The sequence below is a fragment of the Plasmodium relictum genome, assembly GCF_900005765.1.
Source record: "Plasmodium relictum strain SGS1 genome assembly, chromosome: 5".
NCBI classification, from domain to species: Eukaryota; Apicomplexa; class Aconoidasida; order Haemosporida; family Plasmodiidae; genus Plasmodium; species Plasmodium relictum.
Genome location: NC_041683.1, coordinates 527044 through 545627, shown reverse-complemented (window position 1 = coordinate 545627; position 18584 = coordinate 527044). Strand labels below are relative to the sequence as shown.

Here is an 18584-nt window from a genome sequence, read left to right as displayed (position 1 = left end):
AGAAATTTTGTTTATATAGATTATTTTTAAATTTTTTGATTTTTTTTCTCCTATTGTATTTATTTTATACATTTCAAAATTTTTTATTTAAAAAAAAGAAAATTCAATATATTATGAAGTCTTTTTTTACTTTTTCAATAATTATAAAGACATATATAATAATAGAAAATATTAAAATTAAAAATATATAAGAATATATGTTACTTTAAAATTTTTAAATAAAAAACAAAAAAAAGGACAAAAAAAAAAAATAATAAAAGTAGACAAATATATATATATATAAGAAAAAAAAAAAAACTTAATATCATTTATTTTTACTTATTTTATTCCCTGTTGAATATTTTGAATATAATCATACATAATAGTTGTTATGTTGTTGTAGGCTTGATGAATTTTATTAATCATAAAAATACTTGCATCGTTATCATTTTTATTTAATCTTAATCTCTTTCTATATTATATAAAAAAAAAAAAAAAAACATAATATATATTGATATAATTTTTCAGTAATTTTTTTTGCAATAAATATCAATGTTCAATTTTTAATTGTTTATAAATCTTTTTTTTTTTTTTTTTACTTTAATTTTTCAATTGTGTTATATTTAAAGCAATTAATATCTGAGTGCGATAAGCTTAATATTGATGAAATTATCCAATCACTTTTTTTTCTTAACAATAAGTATCTATAAGAAATAGAGAAAATATTTATATAATTATTATATGAACATAAGCTCAATTAATTTTATTTTTAAGAGTATATAAGTATATTAACCCTTTTACTACTAGTTGGATATATGAGAAAATAAAATATTGTTTTTTCTGACTTTTAATAGTTAACAGCATAATCATTTCTCTTGTTAATTTAAAAGGGGCTAATTCAAAATTGATTGATATACCTATAATAAGTGTAAAAAAAGAAATAGTTGAATATGAATAAATGAATCTTTTTTAAAATTTTAAAGAAGATTATAAATTTACCAGGATATATATTTAAAATATAGCCAAAATCAATGTGAATAATATTTCCATTTTCATCAAATAATAAGTTTCCGTTATGTCTATCTTTTACTTGTAAAATAAAAGATAACAATGAATATGCAGCTAAAGATGAGATAAAATTTTTCAAGGCATATATATATAAATTAGTATTAGAAAACTGTAAATGATAAAATTTTATTATATTATTAAATTTTCTTCCTATATCATGTCTACTTTTTGTGTTTGCTAATACTTCAATAATTGCCCCAAAATTTTCAAATTTTTTTTTTTTTTTCTTTTTCTTTTCTTTCTTAGAAAATTCCATTCTCTTAAAATCACTCTTAAAATGCTCCTGAAAATTGGAATTCATATTATCAACTTGATAAGAATGAACAACAATTTTCATATCTTCTTTTACTTTATTATTTTTATCAGAATTTTTACAAAACTTATTTTCATTACATGACCCCAGATTTTTTTTCTTTTTTTTTTTCTTAAATAAATAAAAAGAAAAAGAAATTTTTTTTTTGTTTTCATTTTCCTTTTTATTAGTACTATCATTAACATTATATATTTTTTCTTTAACACTAAATGCTTTTTTTTCTTCAATTTCATCTCCATTTGAATATATATTAAAGAATTTGTTTGTAACTATATTATAAGGGAATAAATTATAAAATAATTTATATTCATTTAAAATATGAATAAATATATGAATAGTTTGAATAACCAATTTATCTTGTCTAACATCATCATTTACTTTATAAATATACGAAACATCTTCAAAAGTTTGTTTTTCTAGCTCATAAACATTATTAATTATCCATTTTTCATTAAAATTATCTGAATTACTTACGTTTTTTTCTATATTAATAAAGCTTGTATCAGTTCCCAAGTTATTTTTTTCTTTTTTAATGTTATTTATAATACCTTTATTTTTCAAATTATATGTTTCTTTTATTTTTTCTGTATTATTAATATCATTACACTTAATTTTATTTGCAAAATCATTTGCGTAATCGCAACTAATTATATTTTCCATTTTATTATTATTTATTATTTCATCAATTGCACAATCATTAGTTGTATCATGAATGGATTTCATTTCATTTTTAATTTCATTTTTTTCACTCGAAGAATATTTTATAAACGGATGAAAATATATACATTTTTTTATATTTGACTTTTTAGTTTTAAAAGTTAAAAAGATAGGAGATCTAGTAGCAGACATTAAAATTTTTATGTTATCTGATATATCAGAAACCTTATTGTTACTTGTTAGTAATTTTAAATTATTTATATCAAAATTATTTAATAAATTTTTAATTTCCATTTTAACGAAATCATTTTGTACATTTTTGTCTAATTTCGATGCCTTCTGACTTATACAAAATATAATATTATGTAAATGGCAAGATTCTAACAATACATTTCTTTTATTATGATTTAAATTATCTAAAAATATTTTTTTAATTAGAGAACATTTTAAAGATAAAACATCCGATTTTTTTACATAATTTTGATATTTATGAAAAATAAAATTACTTATATTTATATTATTAGTGATTTTATTTTTATAAATTGTACATTTATTTAATGCACTTCTTTTTTTAGAACATGTAATTATAAAATCTATGATTGCATTCTTTTTCTTAACAAAAAGATCCTTATTGAATAATAAGTTATTTTCTATATTATCTTTACTCTTATTGAAAATATTGTTTTTATCATCATTTAAAGGCAATAAGAAGGATTGTCCCTTTTTTAAATTATAATAACCTAATAGAAATAAATGCTCATCATTTATATACGTGTGCATATTCAAAAAAAAATCATACAAAAATTTGAAGGAATGAAAAGAAAAAAAAATAATAAAAAAGAAAACTCTATTTCCTAAATCTACTTTTAAATATTCAAATAATTGCAAATATATTGTATTCGTAATAGTACTCTTTTTATATAAATAAACTAAATTATTTATTCCTACACTTTTTAAAAACAGAGTATACTGTGGATGGCTGTATAATATCTTTATTATATCGTTTAAACTAATATTATTACAGTATAAAAATAATATATTAGATATCGGTACATATAATAATTTATTTTTTCTCAATAAAAATAAATTATATTTATTTATTGTTAATTTATTACTTATATTTATGCTAATTATATATTGGTTAAGTATGTTCAACAAATCACTATAATCATACATACATAAAAATTCTGTAATGTTATGAATGTTACTATTTATGTAATTTATTATTTTTACAATGAATAAATTAAATAAATTATTAAGATTATGCATATGATATTTTAAGTATTTTGCTATAATAAATAAAGAATATTTATTTATTTCATCATTCATTTCTTTTAAATTTATATGAAATAAATTGTTATAATATAATAAATTCAGATATGTATATATATATTCTATTTTTTTATAAATTTTGTACATTAAAGATATATTATGTTTGTAATAAAAAGAATATAAAGTTTTTAATAACCTCCTTCTTACTTTTATTTTATAATTTAATATTTCAATTTTTTTCTTATAGAATACATTAAAATTTGAGTAGAGAGAAATATATTTAAATACATTTTGGATGTAATTATTTATTTTTTTTTCTTTATTATTATTAAATGTTATAAATAAGTGTTTTATTCTTTCTATATTTTCTTCTTCTTTTTCCATGTTCATTTTTAATAATTTATTAACATTTTTATTTTTTATAATTCTTGATTTATAACTAACAGATAAATTGTTAATTCTTATATTCTCAATTTCCTTATTTTTATAATTGAGTTTTTTTCTTAAATATAATTTTCCTAAGTTCCAATTATCCTTTTTGTAATTAATATTTCCTCTTCTTATTTTATATATATTGTCATAATTATTTATTTTACTTTTTTTTTTCTTGTTAAATTTAATTTTATAATTATCTCTTAAAATTTTATATTTTTTAAAGTAATTAAAAGATAATTCTTTTTTTTCTTTTTTCATTAGCTTTTTATCACTAAAAAATTCGCTTAATGATAAATTCTTTAAATTTTTAGATATATTATAATCTTTATTTTTTTTATAAAAAAAATTTCTTTTATTTATTTCTCTTTTTTTATTTTCTACTCTTTTATTCTTATTTCCCTTATCATCTTTAAAGCCTCTTAATATATTATTTATTGAACTAAAATATTTTAATTCATTTTTCGTAAAATTTGGTCTTTCTTCATTTTGTATATTCCCATAATTATATTTATGTTCATTCCAAATATTTGTATTATTACCTTTTTTCTTATATTCACTTTCAATTTTATTAAAAAATTTGTTGTTTTTTTTATTTGTTTTTTCTATTTTTTTGTTGTCATTACTGAAATTTATATTGCTCGTAAGATTTTTCTTTAGGAACTTACTATATCTTTCTTTATATTGATTTTCATAATTTTTATCTTTCTTGAAATTAGAAAGCATTCTTTTTAAATTATTATCATCATATGTACTTCTTAAACTACTATCATAACTCTTAATATTATTACTATTATTCACTTTGCCACATTTATTTTCAATATTATTATCATTTATGACATTATAATTGTCATCAGTATTATTATTATTATCAATACTATCAATACAATAATTGTTAATGCTGTCATTGCTATATTTATTATAATAAGTTTTTATATTAAAATTATTATAATTATTATTATTATCATTATTTTCATCGTTATATATATTGCTATTCACACTATTCAACGAATTGAAACAATCGGAAAAGTAAAATAATCTTGTAATATCATTTTTATCTTTACAATTTCTATTATAATGAAAATTATTTGTAACATATTCAGTATTGTTAAATTTATTACAATCCTTTTTTTTTAATCCCTTATTTTCTAAACAAATATATTTTATATTATTAAAAATACACATATCAGTAAACAATTTACATTTATAAAAATTGATATAAATAGTTTCTAATAAATGCAAAATACTTAAAATAATAAAATCAAGATTAAGTAAATTTTTTGTGTTTATTATAATATAATCTTTATCATTATGATTAATGAATTGCTCCATTTGCTTAATTTTTTTTTTAAATATATTATATGAAAATATGGAAAATTTTTTTTTCTTGTATTTACATTTAATTTCTAAAATGTATATAAGACAGTTATAAATTAAATTGCAAATGTATACATATTTATTTATACAAATACAGTTTAACTCTTCCTTTAAATTGTAGTCATATAATGTTTTTTTATGCGTTTTTTGATAACTTAACATATATTTATATGCATTTAATATATTTAAATCTTCTTTTTTGTCTTTCAATGAGCATGTATCATAATCATTTTCTATATTATTTTTTTCACTAATACTTATATTTGCTTTACTTAATCTATTTATTTTTTTTGTATTATTATTATCATTATTTATTTCATCGATAGTTTCACTATCGTATGTGTATTTAATACTTTCTTTTAAAGAATTTTTCTTAGAATAATTAGGAAAATAATTATAACTTATTTTTTTTAAATTAGACACCTTTTTCTTAATATAAGTGTATATATTATTTGCATATTTGAGAGAATTGTTATCGTTATTATTATCAGTATCACTATTACTACTATTACCCTTATTATTTTTATAATTATGGTTATTAATTTTTATTCTCTTGTTTCGTTCTAAATCTGTAAAATTATTTGCTTTTTTTTTTTTTTTTACATGATCATATAATTTATAAATTTTTTCATCATCATTATGAAGAATTTCTATATAACCTTTTTCATTTGTATCTTCATTTTTCTCATTATTATAAATATTTTTGATATATTTTTTATCTTTTTTCATATAATCATAACTAGAAACATTTTCCTTATTTTCACTTTCTATTTCCTTTCTATATTTTAAACTTTTTTTTCTCAAGTAATCTGTTTTATTAGAATCGATAACACTATTTTTCTTTTTTTTAATATCACACACTTTTGTTAAATCAATTATTGAAGCATTTTTGTCAATACTTCCCATTGAATATTTATTAGAACAATTTATACAATAAATATCAGGTATAATATCATTAAAATTATGAAAAAAAAATGCTAAAAATATAAAACTTTTTTGTAATAGAAATTTATTATGATCAAAAATTTCATTAATAAAAAAAACATTTATTTCTTTATTTATGTTGACAACATTTTCTTTTTTCTTACTTTTCTTAACTGAAAAATTATAAACATTATAAAATGTAAAAAAATTACTACAATCATCTAAATATAAAAAATAATTATATTTGTATTTAGAATATAATTGAACATAATGATTATATGAATGAAAAAAATTTGACGTATAATTGAACATTTTAATTAAAGCTAAAAATATGATAGATATAAAGTTATAACAAATTTTTAAAAATCTGAAATTATATAAATATATATTATTCATACTTTGTATGCATATATGATTATATTTTTCATTTATTTTCGTATTTGAATTTATATAAAAATTTAAAAATAGACAAATACTTGATATATCATTAAAACAACGAAAAAAAAAACAAATATTTTTTATTTTTCTATCAAAATAACTCTTAATATATTCTTTTGTTTGCTTTTTTAATATTTCCTTTAATTCAATAAAAGCGTCCTTATATATATATTCATCAAATTCGCTTAAACTATCATCTGAACAATGATTGTTTACTGAATTTATTTCTTCTTTTTTATTTTTCTTTTTGTTAATTGTTTTTTTTTCTTTTATAATATTATTATTCTCCATACTGTAACATGTACTATCATTATTTAAAATATTATAGCTGCTTTTTGAATTATTTGGCGAACTATAAAAATATCTATATCTTACATTTTTTTCATTAAATTCATTTTCTGTTTGATTTTTTACTTTCATTTCATCTTTCTTTACATTAGATACATATTCTTCTATCTTATTTATTTTCTCACATTTTTCAAAGTCGTAGTTGGAGTCATTGCATACATAATTTGAACTGTTATTTTTACAAAAATCAAAATTTTCATCATTAGATTTCTTAAAATTATGAAAATACAAATTAGAATTTTTGTAAAAATTTACGTGATAAAATGTCTTTAAATTTTGCATTTTATTGAACATATTAGTTAAAAAGTAAAAATAGGAATTTTTGAAAAAAAAATTTATATCTTTAACTAATATATAATTACTGCAATTTAAACTTAAAAATGAATTACTAAAAACAAAAAAGAATTCTAATATAACAACTAGATAATTACATAAGTATGGTATATTTAAAAAAAATATATCAAGAATTTTATTCATTAGATAAACTTTGTAATCTTCTAATATTTTTAATTTGTTTTTTATAATTTTTTTCTTGCTTAAATTCATATTTTCATTCATTAAAATCATATAATTAATAAAAATAAATATTATCATTATATTATTAATATATTTGATATATTGATCTAGTATATTTCTATTAGTTATGCTGCTATGTATTAGATTATTATGAATTTTGCAATTTTCTATTATTATATAATTTTTTATATAATTTTTTATCATCATAATATCACTCACAATGAATTGTTTCTCATATTTGTTAAGAATTTTGCTTTTTTTTTCTTTTTTTATTCCATTTGAATATTCTTTGAACTGGTATTTGAAATTACTTCGTACTCTTTTGTTTTTAGATATACCTCTTAAAAATCTGTATCTATCATTTAAAAATATTTTTTCACTAGAACAGTTCTCTTTATTTGTTTTTGACTCTTCATTAACTTCATTTTTAATATAATAATAGCTTCCAGTTTCAATATTCTCATAACCACTATTTATATAATACTCGCTTTTGTTTTTATCATTATTTTCATCAATATATTTTCTATCATTACTAAATTTATCAATAAGAAAGTCTGATATAGATATAAATTTCAAGGAAAATTTTGCTAAAATTTTTACAATCTTATAGAAGAAAAAAAAATAATAATTGAAGAAAGCATACTTATAATCATATATAGATAAAATACAAGATAAAGTATACAGTACATATATATATTTATTTTTAATGCTAATTGTTGAAGTATTAAAATTTTTTCTAACTGAACTATTCAAAATAATATTAAAATTAGCATTGTATACATTTTTATATCTTTTGTTTCTATTTTTAAAAATATTATAATAGAAAAATAAAAAATAAAATTTAAAATTTTTTTTTATTATTCTTGATATTATGTAAATGTAATTATTATTTAGCATACTCATATTTAAATTATTTATATTAGTTGTTAAGAAAATACAAGTAATAAAATTAATTATGTTTAAGTATTCTTTAAAATATTTTTTTTTGTATACAATTTTCTTGCTTATTTTTATATCGTATATATTATATATATGGGTATTACTTCCTTTTATTTTTTTTAATATTTTAAAATAATTCACATCATTATCAATAGCTTCATTTTCATAATAATCATTCTTGATATAATTATCAAATAATTCACTAAAATCGTTAGATGCATTCATATAAGTTGAACTTTTTTTTTTTCTTCTTAGTATTTTTGCATAATTATCATATGAACTATATTTTTTAAATATAGTGTATGGTTTTTTTTCATATAAATATTTTGAATAACCCATAGTATATTTTGGTATTTTTATATCATTATCATTAAATATATGCTTTTTGTTTTTTTTTAATTTTTTATTTATATGTTTATATTTGTTAGAAAAATTAAATTTTCTATTATATATTGCTTCATTGGATGAGTGTTTTTCATCTATATGTATTAAAAATAAATTTTCTGATGATATATTATAATATTCAGCTTGATCATATTTGTGTTGCATTATTTTATTGTTATTCTCATTGTTTGTCAAATGTTTACAATCGTTTCTATCTAATGTTTCTAAGCTTTTAGTTTTATGGAAATTTTTTACATATTCCTTATAATTTTCTCTATTAATATTACGATTATTCTTAAGGTTTGGATTTTCCTTTCTATCTTCTGAATTTATTAAATTATTACGTATGATATTTTTTTTTTTCTTTATATTATTACTACCATTTAAACTATTTTTATTATCATACATATAACTTTTTTTTTCATAATATTCCTTTATATCTATTGAGTTTTGTGAGAAGTATATAGATTTTTTTTTTTTTATATTAGAATACGTTTGTCTATATATTTTATTCCTTCTAATAAGATAATACTTATATTGCTTTGCATACTTATTAAAACAAAAGATATAAAATTCATAATAAAAATAGGAATATAAATTTAAAAATAATTTACAACCATTTAAAATTTTAAGAAATAATAAGTAATTTATAGTTAGATACAAATTTGTTTTGTAAATAATTTTAATCATTTTGTTTTTTTTCTTATCTATTATATTTTTAAATGTTTTTTTTTCATCATATAAAATCTTAGAAAAGGCATAATCAATACTACTCTTCTCTAAATTTTTTAGAAAACATATAAGGAACATATTATCATATAATGTATTTAATCTCAATTTAAATATTTGATCAAAAATATAATAAATATAATTTCTTAAGATTTTATTATAATTCATTATATTCATTAATATAAAAAACGTTGTATTTATAAAATTGTAATTATTAAAACTATTCAATTCATTTAAAAACACATATATTTTATATTTAATTAATTTCTTTATATTTTTATGTAAAAATTTATTTCTAAATATATTTTTATCAATTAATAAATAAAAGCAGTATAAAATATCCTCTTTTTTTCTTATACTTTCTATGTAATAAATTATAAAAATATAAAGTCTTTCATAATCAGTGAAATTTAATCCTACATTATTATGTATTTTATTTTCTTTTATATTTTCCAAAATATAACTATTACATATATTTTTTATATTACTTTTATTAATATATTTTATACTTAATATTGGTGTTATTTCGATTACTTTTCCTTTAATCATTTCTATTTCTTTTATATTTAAACTGGCCTCCTTATAAATTTCATAATATATCAGAGTGAAATATAATTTATAAAAATATAATGAAAGTACACTCAAATTTTTATTGTATTTCATTTTACTCTTGTATAAATAATGAAATGTATTGCTAAATAAATATATTTTTATTTTATCATTTATTCCTAGTAGTATTTTTAATATCATTTTATTGTTTCCTTTATGAAATATGTAAAATTTTCTATCTTTTAAATTCCTCATATTCTGAATTACATTCTTTTCAATATATTCATATTTTTCATTTAATTTATTTATCATTATTTCATTAATATTTACTTTATCGTAAAAAATCCTTTTCTCTTTAAATATATTAGAATATTTATTTTTGCAATTATACATTTCATGAATACTTTTCATATATGCAGAATAATTATTATTATCTATATTACTTTTTATAGTATTAAATTTATTATTTTCTGGAAATTTCAGAAAGTTTTCTTCATCTTTTTTATTATTTAAATTATTTTTTATAAATATATTTTGATAATTGTTTATATGTTTATTTGTACAATTTTCATATTTCTTGGATATTTTTGTGTTTCCTTTTTTTTTTAAATTCTTATTAATCATAAAAATATCTAAATTTTCCAATGGCTTCTTTTCTATAAATGATATGATAAATAGTAAGTAGGAACAAATATACTTATATATATTTATATATGGTATTATAGCTTCAAAATATTTTAATATTTCCAATAAAAAATATTGTAAATGCTCATTTTTTTCATAATTAAATATACAATAATTATAATTTAAGAATAAAAAATAAAGAATACTTTTTTTTATTCTTATTTTTTTTTGTTGGTTATGTAATTTATTGGTTGAAATATTACCGGCTAATAATTCACCTTTTTCATTTTTTTCCTCATTATAATTTAATGAAAAACTTCTAATTGATTTATAATATTGATCACTAGATGAATGCTTCATTTTTTTTATTTTGTCTTTTAAGTTTATATTAATATTAAAAATCATTTTTTTCTTTTTCTTTTTTTTTTTGAATAAAAAATATTCATTAATGTTATCATTTAAATTATGAAGAAATTTTATATTAAATAAAAAATTAAAATAATAATTTTCATTATGAAAATATTTGTTCTTATAATTTAATATTCTATTTAAAAATGTATATTTTGGAGTATTATGTTTTTTTTCAGCGCTATTTAAACTACCAATCTTATTTTTAAAAATATTTTTTTTTTCACTAATTTTTTTATTATAATAATTAAGTTTCCTGTTAAACGAGGTTATATTTTCGAAAAAATTTGTATTTTTTCTTAAATTATATTTAATAAATGAACTTATATTATGACGAAAAAGAGACTTGTTATTAAAAATATTATTACAATAATAATGAAGTTTATTTACATATATGTTTAAATAATTTTTGTAATTATATTCAACAAAATAATATTTTTTTTTTTTCTTTATTTCCGATATGAAATTATTCATTAATAAAAGAAAATATATTTTTGTATAATTTTCTTGTTCTAACTGTTCATTTTCATTTTTATCTTTATCTTTATCTTTATCAAAACTACCTTTAAATATTAAATTACTGTCTATAGTTAATTTATTATCATATTTTGTTATATTAAAATTATTACATTTTTTTACTTCATTTGCTAGTTTTTCTGAAACTGATTCTCCTTTTTTTTCAGAACATCTCTTATTATGAATTATTTTATTTTCACTATCAAAATTTTCAAATAATTTGTTATTTATTTTTTCATCAGCTTTATTTTTTTGTTCAATTACTTTTGTTATTATATTATTTTTATAGAAATCTAAATTATCATCTTCTATTGTAATATTAAAATGTTTTCCTGCATAATTATTCTCTTCATTTATTTTATTTTCTTCTTCTAATAAAAAATTTATTTTAACATAGCTATTTACACATAGATGAAAACCTTTTTCTTGATCAAAAAGCAAATTGGTATTAAGTATTTTTAATTTATTAAAATTATTATCTTGAATAATTTTTATTTTATTTTTATTAATTTTAAATTTCTCATCTTCACATGAGTTGATATTTATATATATATTATTTTTATTTATAACAACATAAAATTTTCTTCTCCTTATATATATATGAACTCTTTTTAGTAAAAAATTATTTAATTTTTTATTATTTTTAAATAAGAATTTGAAAATTATAAGTGAAAGCAATGACTGACTAAAAAAAAAACAATCACAAATTAATTTCGTGATACTATTTATAAATATATAATTGTTACATTTTCTTATATATAAAATTCTTTTTACAAAAGAAAAATTATTTTTATTAAATATTTTATAGAAATTAGGAATAACGGATAATAAAATGATCAACAACATATATATTTCATACATATAAAAAAAAGAATTCTCAATAAAGTAAATATAAGAATTTCCAAATTTTTTATTTTTTTTTTCTTTTTCCTTACCTACCTCATTAATTATAAAAAAAATTATATTAAAATAAAATTCATATAAAAATAATAATCTATAATATATATATTTGTACATATAAATTTTTTTTTTTTTTATAAATTTATAAACTTCCTTTATTGTATTATAAGCTATCTTATTAATGAAATAATATATATACAAACATAAAAAAATTCTATCTTTTCGTATTAGCAGTACTTCTTCTAATTTTAATAATTTTAAAAAAATAATATAGTTGACTGTTTTATAATTTACTTCAATGGATAAATCATTTTTTTTTTTTAAAATTTTATTAGAATTTATATTTTTACTGAAATTCACATTAGTAACCTTAATTTTATTTTCTTCAAAATTCCTATTTAGTCGCTCATTGTTCAATACTCTTTCTGTATTTTCTTCTAAATTTTTTTTAAATTTTAATATGTAAAATTTTTTAGTATCATTTTCGTTAAAATTAGACGGTATAAAGTGTATATCAATTGTATTTTTTATTATACTTAATAATGTTAAATTATAAAAATTACTTTTGTTGTTTCCTAATAAATATCTTTCTATATATTTAAAAATTTTCAATTTATTAACAAAGTTATAAATAAATATAACAAAATATTTATAAAAGGTAATTAACTTCTTAGGTGTACTTTTTTTTTTCTTAAGATAAAAATAATATTTATCAATTAAAATTATCAACACATTATAAATATAATCATAAAAAAAAAGAACTAATTTTTTTTCATTACCATTTCTTTTTATATGACTAAATAAATAAATAATAGCAAACATATATTTTGATACAATATAAAAATTTTTTTCATTTAATATTTCGTATAATTTAAATTTATAAATGTTAATTAGCATTAATAATAATGTATTTACAAAACATAAATATAATATTTCTTCATTAATTCTTTTCTCTTTTTGAAATATATACTTTTTTAAATATAAAAATGTCAATATATGTAAGTAATAAATATAAAGCTGTAAAGAATAGTTTTCTCTATAATTTTTATTTAATGTTAAAAAATATGATATGTGTAAAATAATATAACTAAAACTTAACTGCAATTTATTTATCCTAATAGTGTAGTTTTCTTCTAATTCTTTTTTTTCATAACATTTTTTTTTTCTATTAGTAATAATTCTTCTTTTTAAAAACTTCACTAAATGCTCTTGAAGAATATTTAATAAATTTAAGTATAGAATTAATATATCATTACCATTCCTATAGTTAAAAAAAATGAAAATGTAAGTTTATTTTAATAAAAGTTTAATATATCTATATACATATATTTATGTGCCTTTTTTTTAATATATAAAAATTATTTATATTTTTAATACTCTATGTGTTTTTTCTCAAGATTGTTACACAAATAAAGAATAAGAACAACTTTATTTGTTCCTTCATTTTTTTTATTATTTACATAATTAAATATATTATTTATATTTATTTCTTTGAAATCCTATAAATTGTATGATTTATTTAAAATTCGATTTAAATTAAACGAAATAAGTAAAGAAAAAAAGGATATAAAGATACATAAATTAATATAATTACATTATTTCAATATAAATTTCTCATATATATTTGCATTAAATAAAATTTTATTATTCAAAAATAATAAACAAAAAATTTTAATATAAGCTAAAATATATTATTTTACTATAAAGAATTACATTATGTTTTTTTTCTATTTTATATTTTCTCATCTTCAAGTTTTTTAATTTTTTTTTATAAAAAATACCTAAAAAAAAACTGTATTTCTTTTATTCTATATTAAATAAACATATACAACAAAAAAATAAAGGATTAAGAACTATTTTAAATATGGGGAGGAGGAGGAAAAAAAAAACAAAAGAAAAAAATAATAAAATATATATAGATGAAATAAAACAAACTGATAAAAAATCTATATACAAAAAAAAAAAAAAAATAATAATAGAGAAAAATACTTAAAATAATTATTAATGATAATTATTTAATATATCAAAAAAATAATAATAATGAAATTAATATAATAAATAATATTATAATGTAAAAGATTTTATAAATAACAAAAAAAAATTTTGTATAGCTTTTTTTTTAATAATAGACTAAATCTGATAAAAGAATAATTTAATAAAATGAGCTTTCATTTAATAAATATATTATAAAAAAAGAAAAAAGAAAAAAAGTTCATTAGTATTCATATTCGTATGTCTATTAAAATAAATTAATATTATATACCTAAGATATATTAGAAACCTAAATGTTTCCTATTCTTCACTTGATCAAAATACTATATAATTTTAAAATTTATATAATGAAAATACAAAAGTTTTCTCATTTTTTCATTAGCAAAAATACATATAAATTTGAATAATTTTATCCTATAGTTATATTTGTTTAATTTTTAATTTTGATAAAACTTTATGAATGTATTAAAATTTACTTGATTTTTATTTAAATTATTTAATTACACAAAATATTTTATTAATTATTTATACAAAGCTCAAATACAATGAATCTATTTCTATTTTTAATAAAAAATATAAACAAATTTATACTAAAAAAAAAAAGATAATATTTATTATTTTTTTTTTATTATTTTTAAGATAAATTAAAAAAAAATAAAGAAATACTTTAAGAGTGTTTTTAAAAATATGAGAAATAAAAATATTTTCTATTTAAGTATATTCAGATATATATATATATATATATATTATTTGTAATCATAAAAATATATTAATATTAATATTAATTTTAAAATTTTTATTTTATTTTTATTTTATTTTATTATTTTATTTTTTTTTTTTTTTTTGTTTTTTAAAATTTTTTTTTTTTACTTTTTATATCTTTTTCTTTGCTACAAAAAGATTAAAAATGTATATGCACCATATATTAATTTTATATTTTGTTAAATTATTTTCTTTTTTTTAAAATAGAAATATAAAAAAGTCCTTTATAATACAGTACAAATAATTATATAACGTATTATATAGTTATAATAATAATAAATAAAATAAGAAATATATGTAAAAAAATTAAGTATAAATCAAAAACTGCTTATGAAAAAATTAAATTATCATACTGAATAAATAAAAAATGGAAACAACAAAGATAATTTCTGATACAAATACAAATATTATAACAAAAAATGAAGAAAAAAATAAAGCTGTAAATAAGGGAAATAATGATGATAATGATAAAAAAAAAAATTATGATAAAGTAATTGAAGAAATAAAAATAGAAAATAAAAATTGTTATATATCAAAAATAAGCGAACCATTATTGAAAAAAAAGTATTATAAAAATTTTTTAAAAGTACTAGATTATGCATATTATGCTAAAGTAGGTGCATCTCATGTGATAAAAACAAATACAAACTTACAAGAAGAAAGAAAAAAAATATTAAAAACAAAATTTATAGTTATTGGATTAAATCAAGTAATAAAAGCTATAAGAAAAGGATTTCAAGGTATAGTTATTTTAGCAGTAGATATATTTCCTATTAATATAATATGCCATCTACCTGCATTTTGTGAAGAATCAAATATTCCTTATACTTTTGTTACAACAAAAAATAAATTAGCTCATCTATGTAAATTAAAAAGGTCAATTACCTGTTTATTTATTTTCAAACCAAATGACGAAATTTCCAAATTTGAGGAAACGATAAATGAGTATAACCATAAACAAAAAATTGTTAATTATAAAAAGTTATACGATAAATTATTAAAAGGAGTTAAAAAAAATCATCCTTTTTTTCAGTCATAATATGTATATTAAAAAAATATATATATATATACATGAACAAATTTTTTTAATTTATATAAAAGAAAATATTATTAGGAACTATTTCTTTAATTAAATATTACAAAAAAAATAAAACAAAAAATTTAAATACTTTTTTTTCTTATTTTTTTATCTTTAATCCTTTTATTTTTCATTTATAAAGTAGATATAATTTTTTTTTATGTTTATTGATACTTTGAGAAATATATAAGAAATCTATATATACATAATTTTAGAAAACAAGAAATTACAACATTTTGTTTATTTTAAGCATTTATTAACTTCTAATTATATTTATTATTTCAAATTAAATTTTAATTTATATGAATATTTTAAACTGCAATTGTAAAATCTTTTAATATTCTAGAATATAATTTAATTTTTAAGTAAGACAAAGCTAAAGAAAATTTCTTACCATAAATTTGGATTAATTTTAATAGAAAGTAAAATTTTAAATTATTTTTTTTCATTTAATTTATTAAAATCAATAAAAAAAAAAAAAAATCTTGTTTCATTACATAGCAATGTAAAATAAAAAATAATAAAAGAAGTTATGTACATAATTAAAATTTGTTTAATATGTTAGCACATACATACATATATAATAACAGTAATAAATATTAGAAAAAATTTAAAAAGAAAAAAAAGTAGCAGAAAAAAGAAATTTATTATTTTAATCATTTTAATTTTTTTTTTTTTTTTTTTTTTTTGTAAATTTAATTAAATAGAATAGCTATTATTAAAAAAAAAATGAAATAATTTAGAAAAATATGTAAGCTAAGTGATTTAATATTATGCTTCCTTACATTATTTTCATGTTCCCCTTTTTCTTTTTTATTGTATTCTTCTAAATAATTTAATATATCATACTTTGGGTGCTTTTTATCATCTAATAAGTATTCAGATGTTGAAGGAAAAAAATATAGCCAATTTTCTGAAAATATAGCATTTTGTTCTTTTTGTAACTTCTTAATTTCATTTATATTTTCTATTTCTTGTGTTAAAGTTTGATTTAGTGATACAATATTATTTAATAATTGATTTTTTATATCCTTTAAAACATTTGATTTTTCTTCTATATTCCTAACAGAGTTTAACCATTCACGAATATCATACAGCAACTTTTGTGAATTTTGTTCTAAACTTTTTATATCTTCTTCACTTTTTTTTTGTTTTCCTAGATTCTCATTATTATGAATCTCATTTAATATATATGATTTAAATTTACTATCATCTATATCATTTATATTTTTTATAATTTCAGTATTATTTCCTGAATTCTCATTTTTTAAGTTTTTACTTAATATCTTTAGCTTTTCAATATTTTTTCTTACATCTGTTTTATTATTTTCATAGTTATTAGATACTTCAACTAAATTATGTGAATTACCTTTTTCTTCTAGTTCTTTTTCAGCATTTTTATTTGACCATCTATTTTTTGGTTTTTTATGAAAATTATCTTTTATCAAATTATCGGTGTTATTTACATTAATACTATTACACTTAAAGATAAGCTTTATTGAAAGTATACTTAATAAAATGCAAAAAAAAGAAAATTTGTAATTCATTATATTGAAAAAAAGGAAAAAAGAGAAGAAATAAAATAGAAAAATAAGAAACTTTAGAAATATACAAAACTAAAAAAAAATAAATGATATTTATTATATTTTTTAATTAACTTACAAATATATTCTATAAATGTTTATTCATATTATTTTTTTTTTTTTTTTTATTTAGTTTAGAGTAATTAAAAGTTTTATAAACAACAAATTCTATGAGCCTTTTCATTTTACTTGTCTTTTATATATATTTGCATATGTATATATATTATTATTATATAGTATAGTTTTTATTATTTTCCTATTTTAAAGAATAATATTAGAAAAAAAAATAATAAATGTTTCTTCTTTATATTTAAATAATTAATATCTAATTTATTAACTACTATTAAAAATAGTTTTTAGTTGAATTTTAAAAAATAATTCTTTTATTTCATTTATAAAAATTATAAAGATTTATACTTTTTAAATCAAATATATCAAAAAAATTTAAATTCTATATTACACAGAAAGCTTATATTTAAATAGACTAAAAAAAGTGTATTATTTAAAAAATAAATACATAGAATAAATAACTTTAAGTTCATACTATAAAAAAGTAAATAGTGTTTTTTTTTTTTTTTTTTAAATCAGAACATTTAAAAATTTATTAGTTGTTTTAATTATTTTATTTTATTTTTATTTTTTTTTTTGCACTATTATGCAGGTGCTATCAATGTTGTATGATTAATTTCAATTTATATTATGAAGATATAATTTTATGTATTTTTCTATCGTATTTATTTCTTATTCTTTTTATTTTTATTTACTTTCATATTGTCCAAATACTTTTTTCAATAAT

At 15.9% G+C, this 18584-nt stretch overlaps 3 protein-coding genes across 3 annotated transcripts; 1 reads left to right on the top strand and 2 right to left on the bottom strand.

Moving 5' to 3' along the window:
* Positions 1-318: 318 nt before the first annotated feature.
* On the bottom strand, positions 319-14119 carry PRELSG_0515200 (phosphatidylinositol 4-kinase, putative; the record flags this gene model as incomplete). Its single annotated transcript, XM_028675411.1, has 6 exons — positions 319-451; positions 579-683; positions 773-896; positions 979-13634; positions 13751-13872; positions 14087-14119. 6 exons carry the CDS (start codon positions 14117-14119, stop codon positions 319-321), a joined length of 13173 nt encoding a protein of 4390 aa, XP_028532003.1.
* Positions 14120-15494: 1375 nt separating this feature from the next.
* Positions 15495-16166, top strand: PRELSG_0515100 (60S ribosomal protein L7ae/L30e, putative; the record flags this gene model as incomplete). The annotated part of the gene is made up of 1 exon (XM_028675410.1): positions 15495-16166. One exon carries the CDS (start codon positions 15495-15497, stop codon positions 16164-16166), a length of 672 nt encoding a protein of 223 aa, XP_028532002.1.
* A 734-nt stretch (positions 16167-16900) lies between these two features.
* Positions 16901-17752, bottom strand: PRELSG_0515000 (apical merozoite protein, putative; the record flags this gene model as incomplete). Its single annotated transcript, XM_028675409.1, has 1 exon — positions 16901-17752. One exon carries the CDS (start codon positions 17750-17752, stop codon positions 16901-16903), a length of 852 nt encoding a protein of 283 aa, XP_028532001.1.
* Positions 17753-18584: the final 832 nt, after the last annotated feature.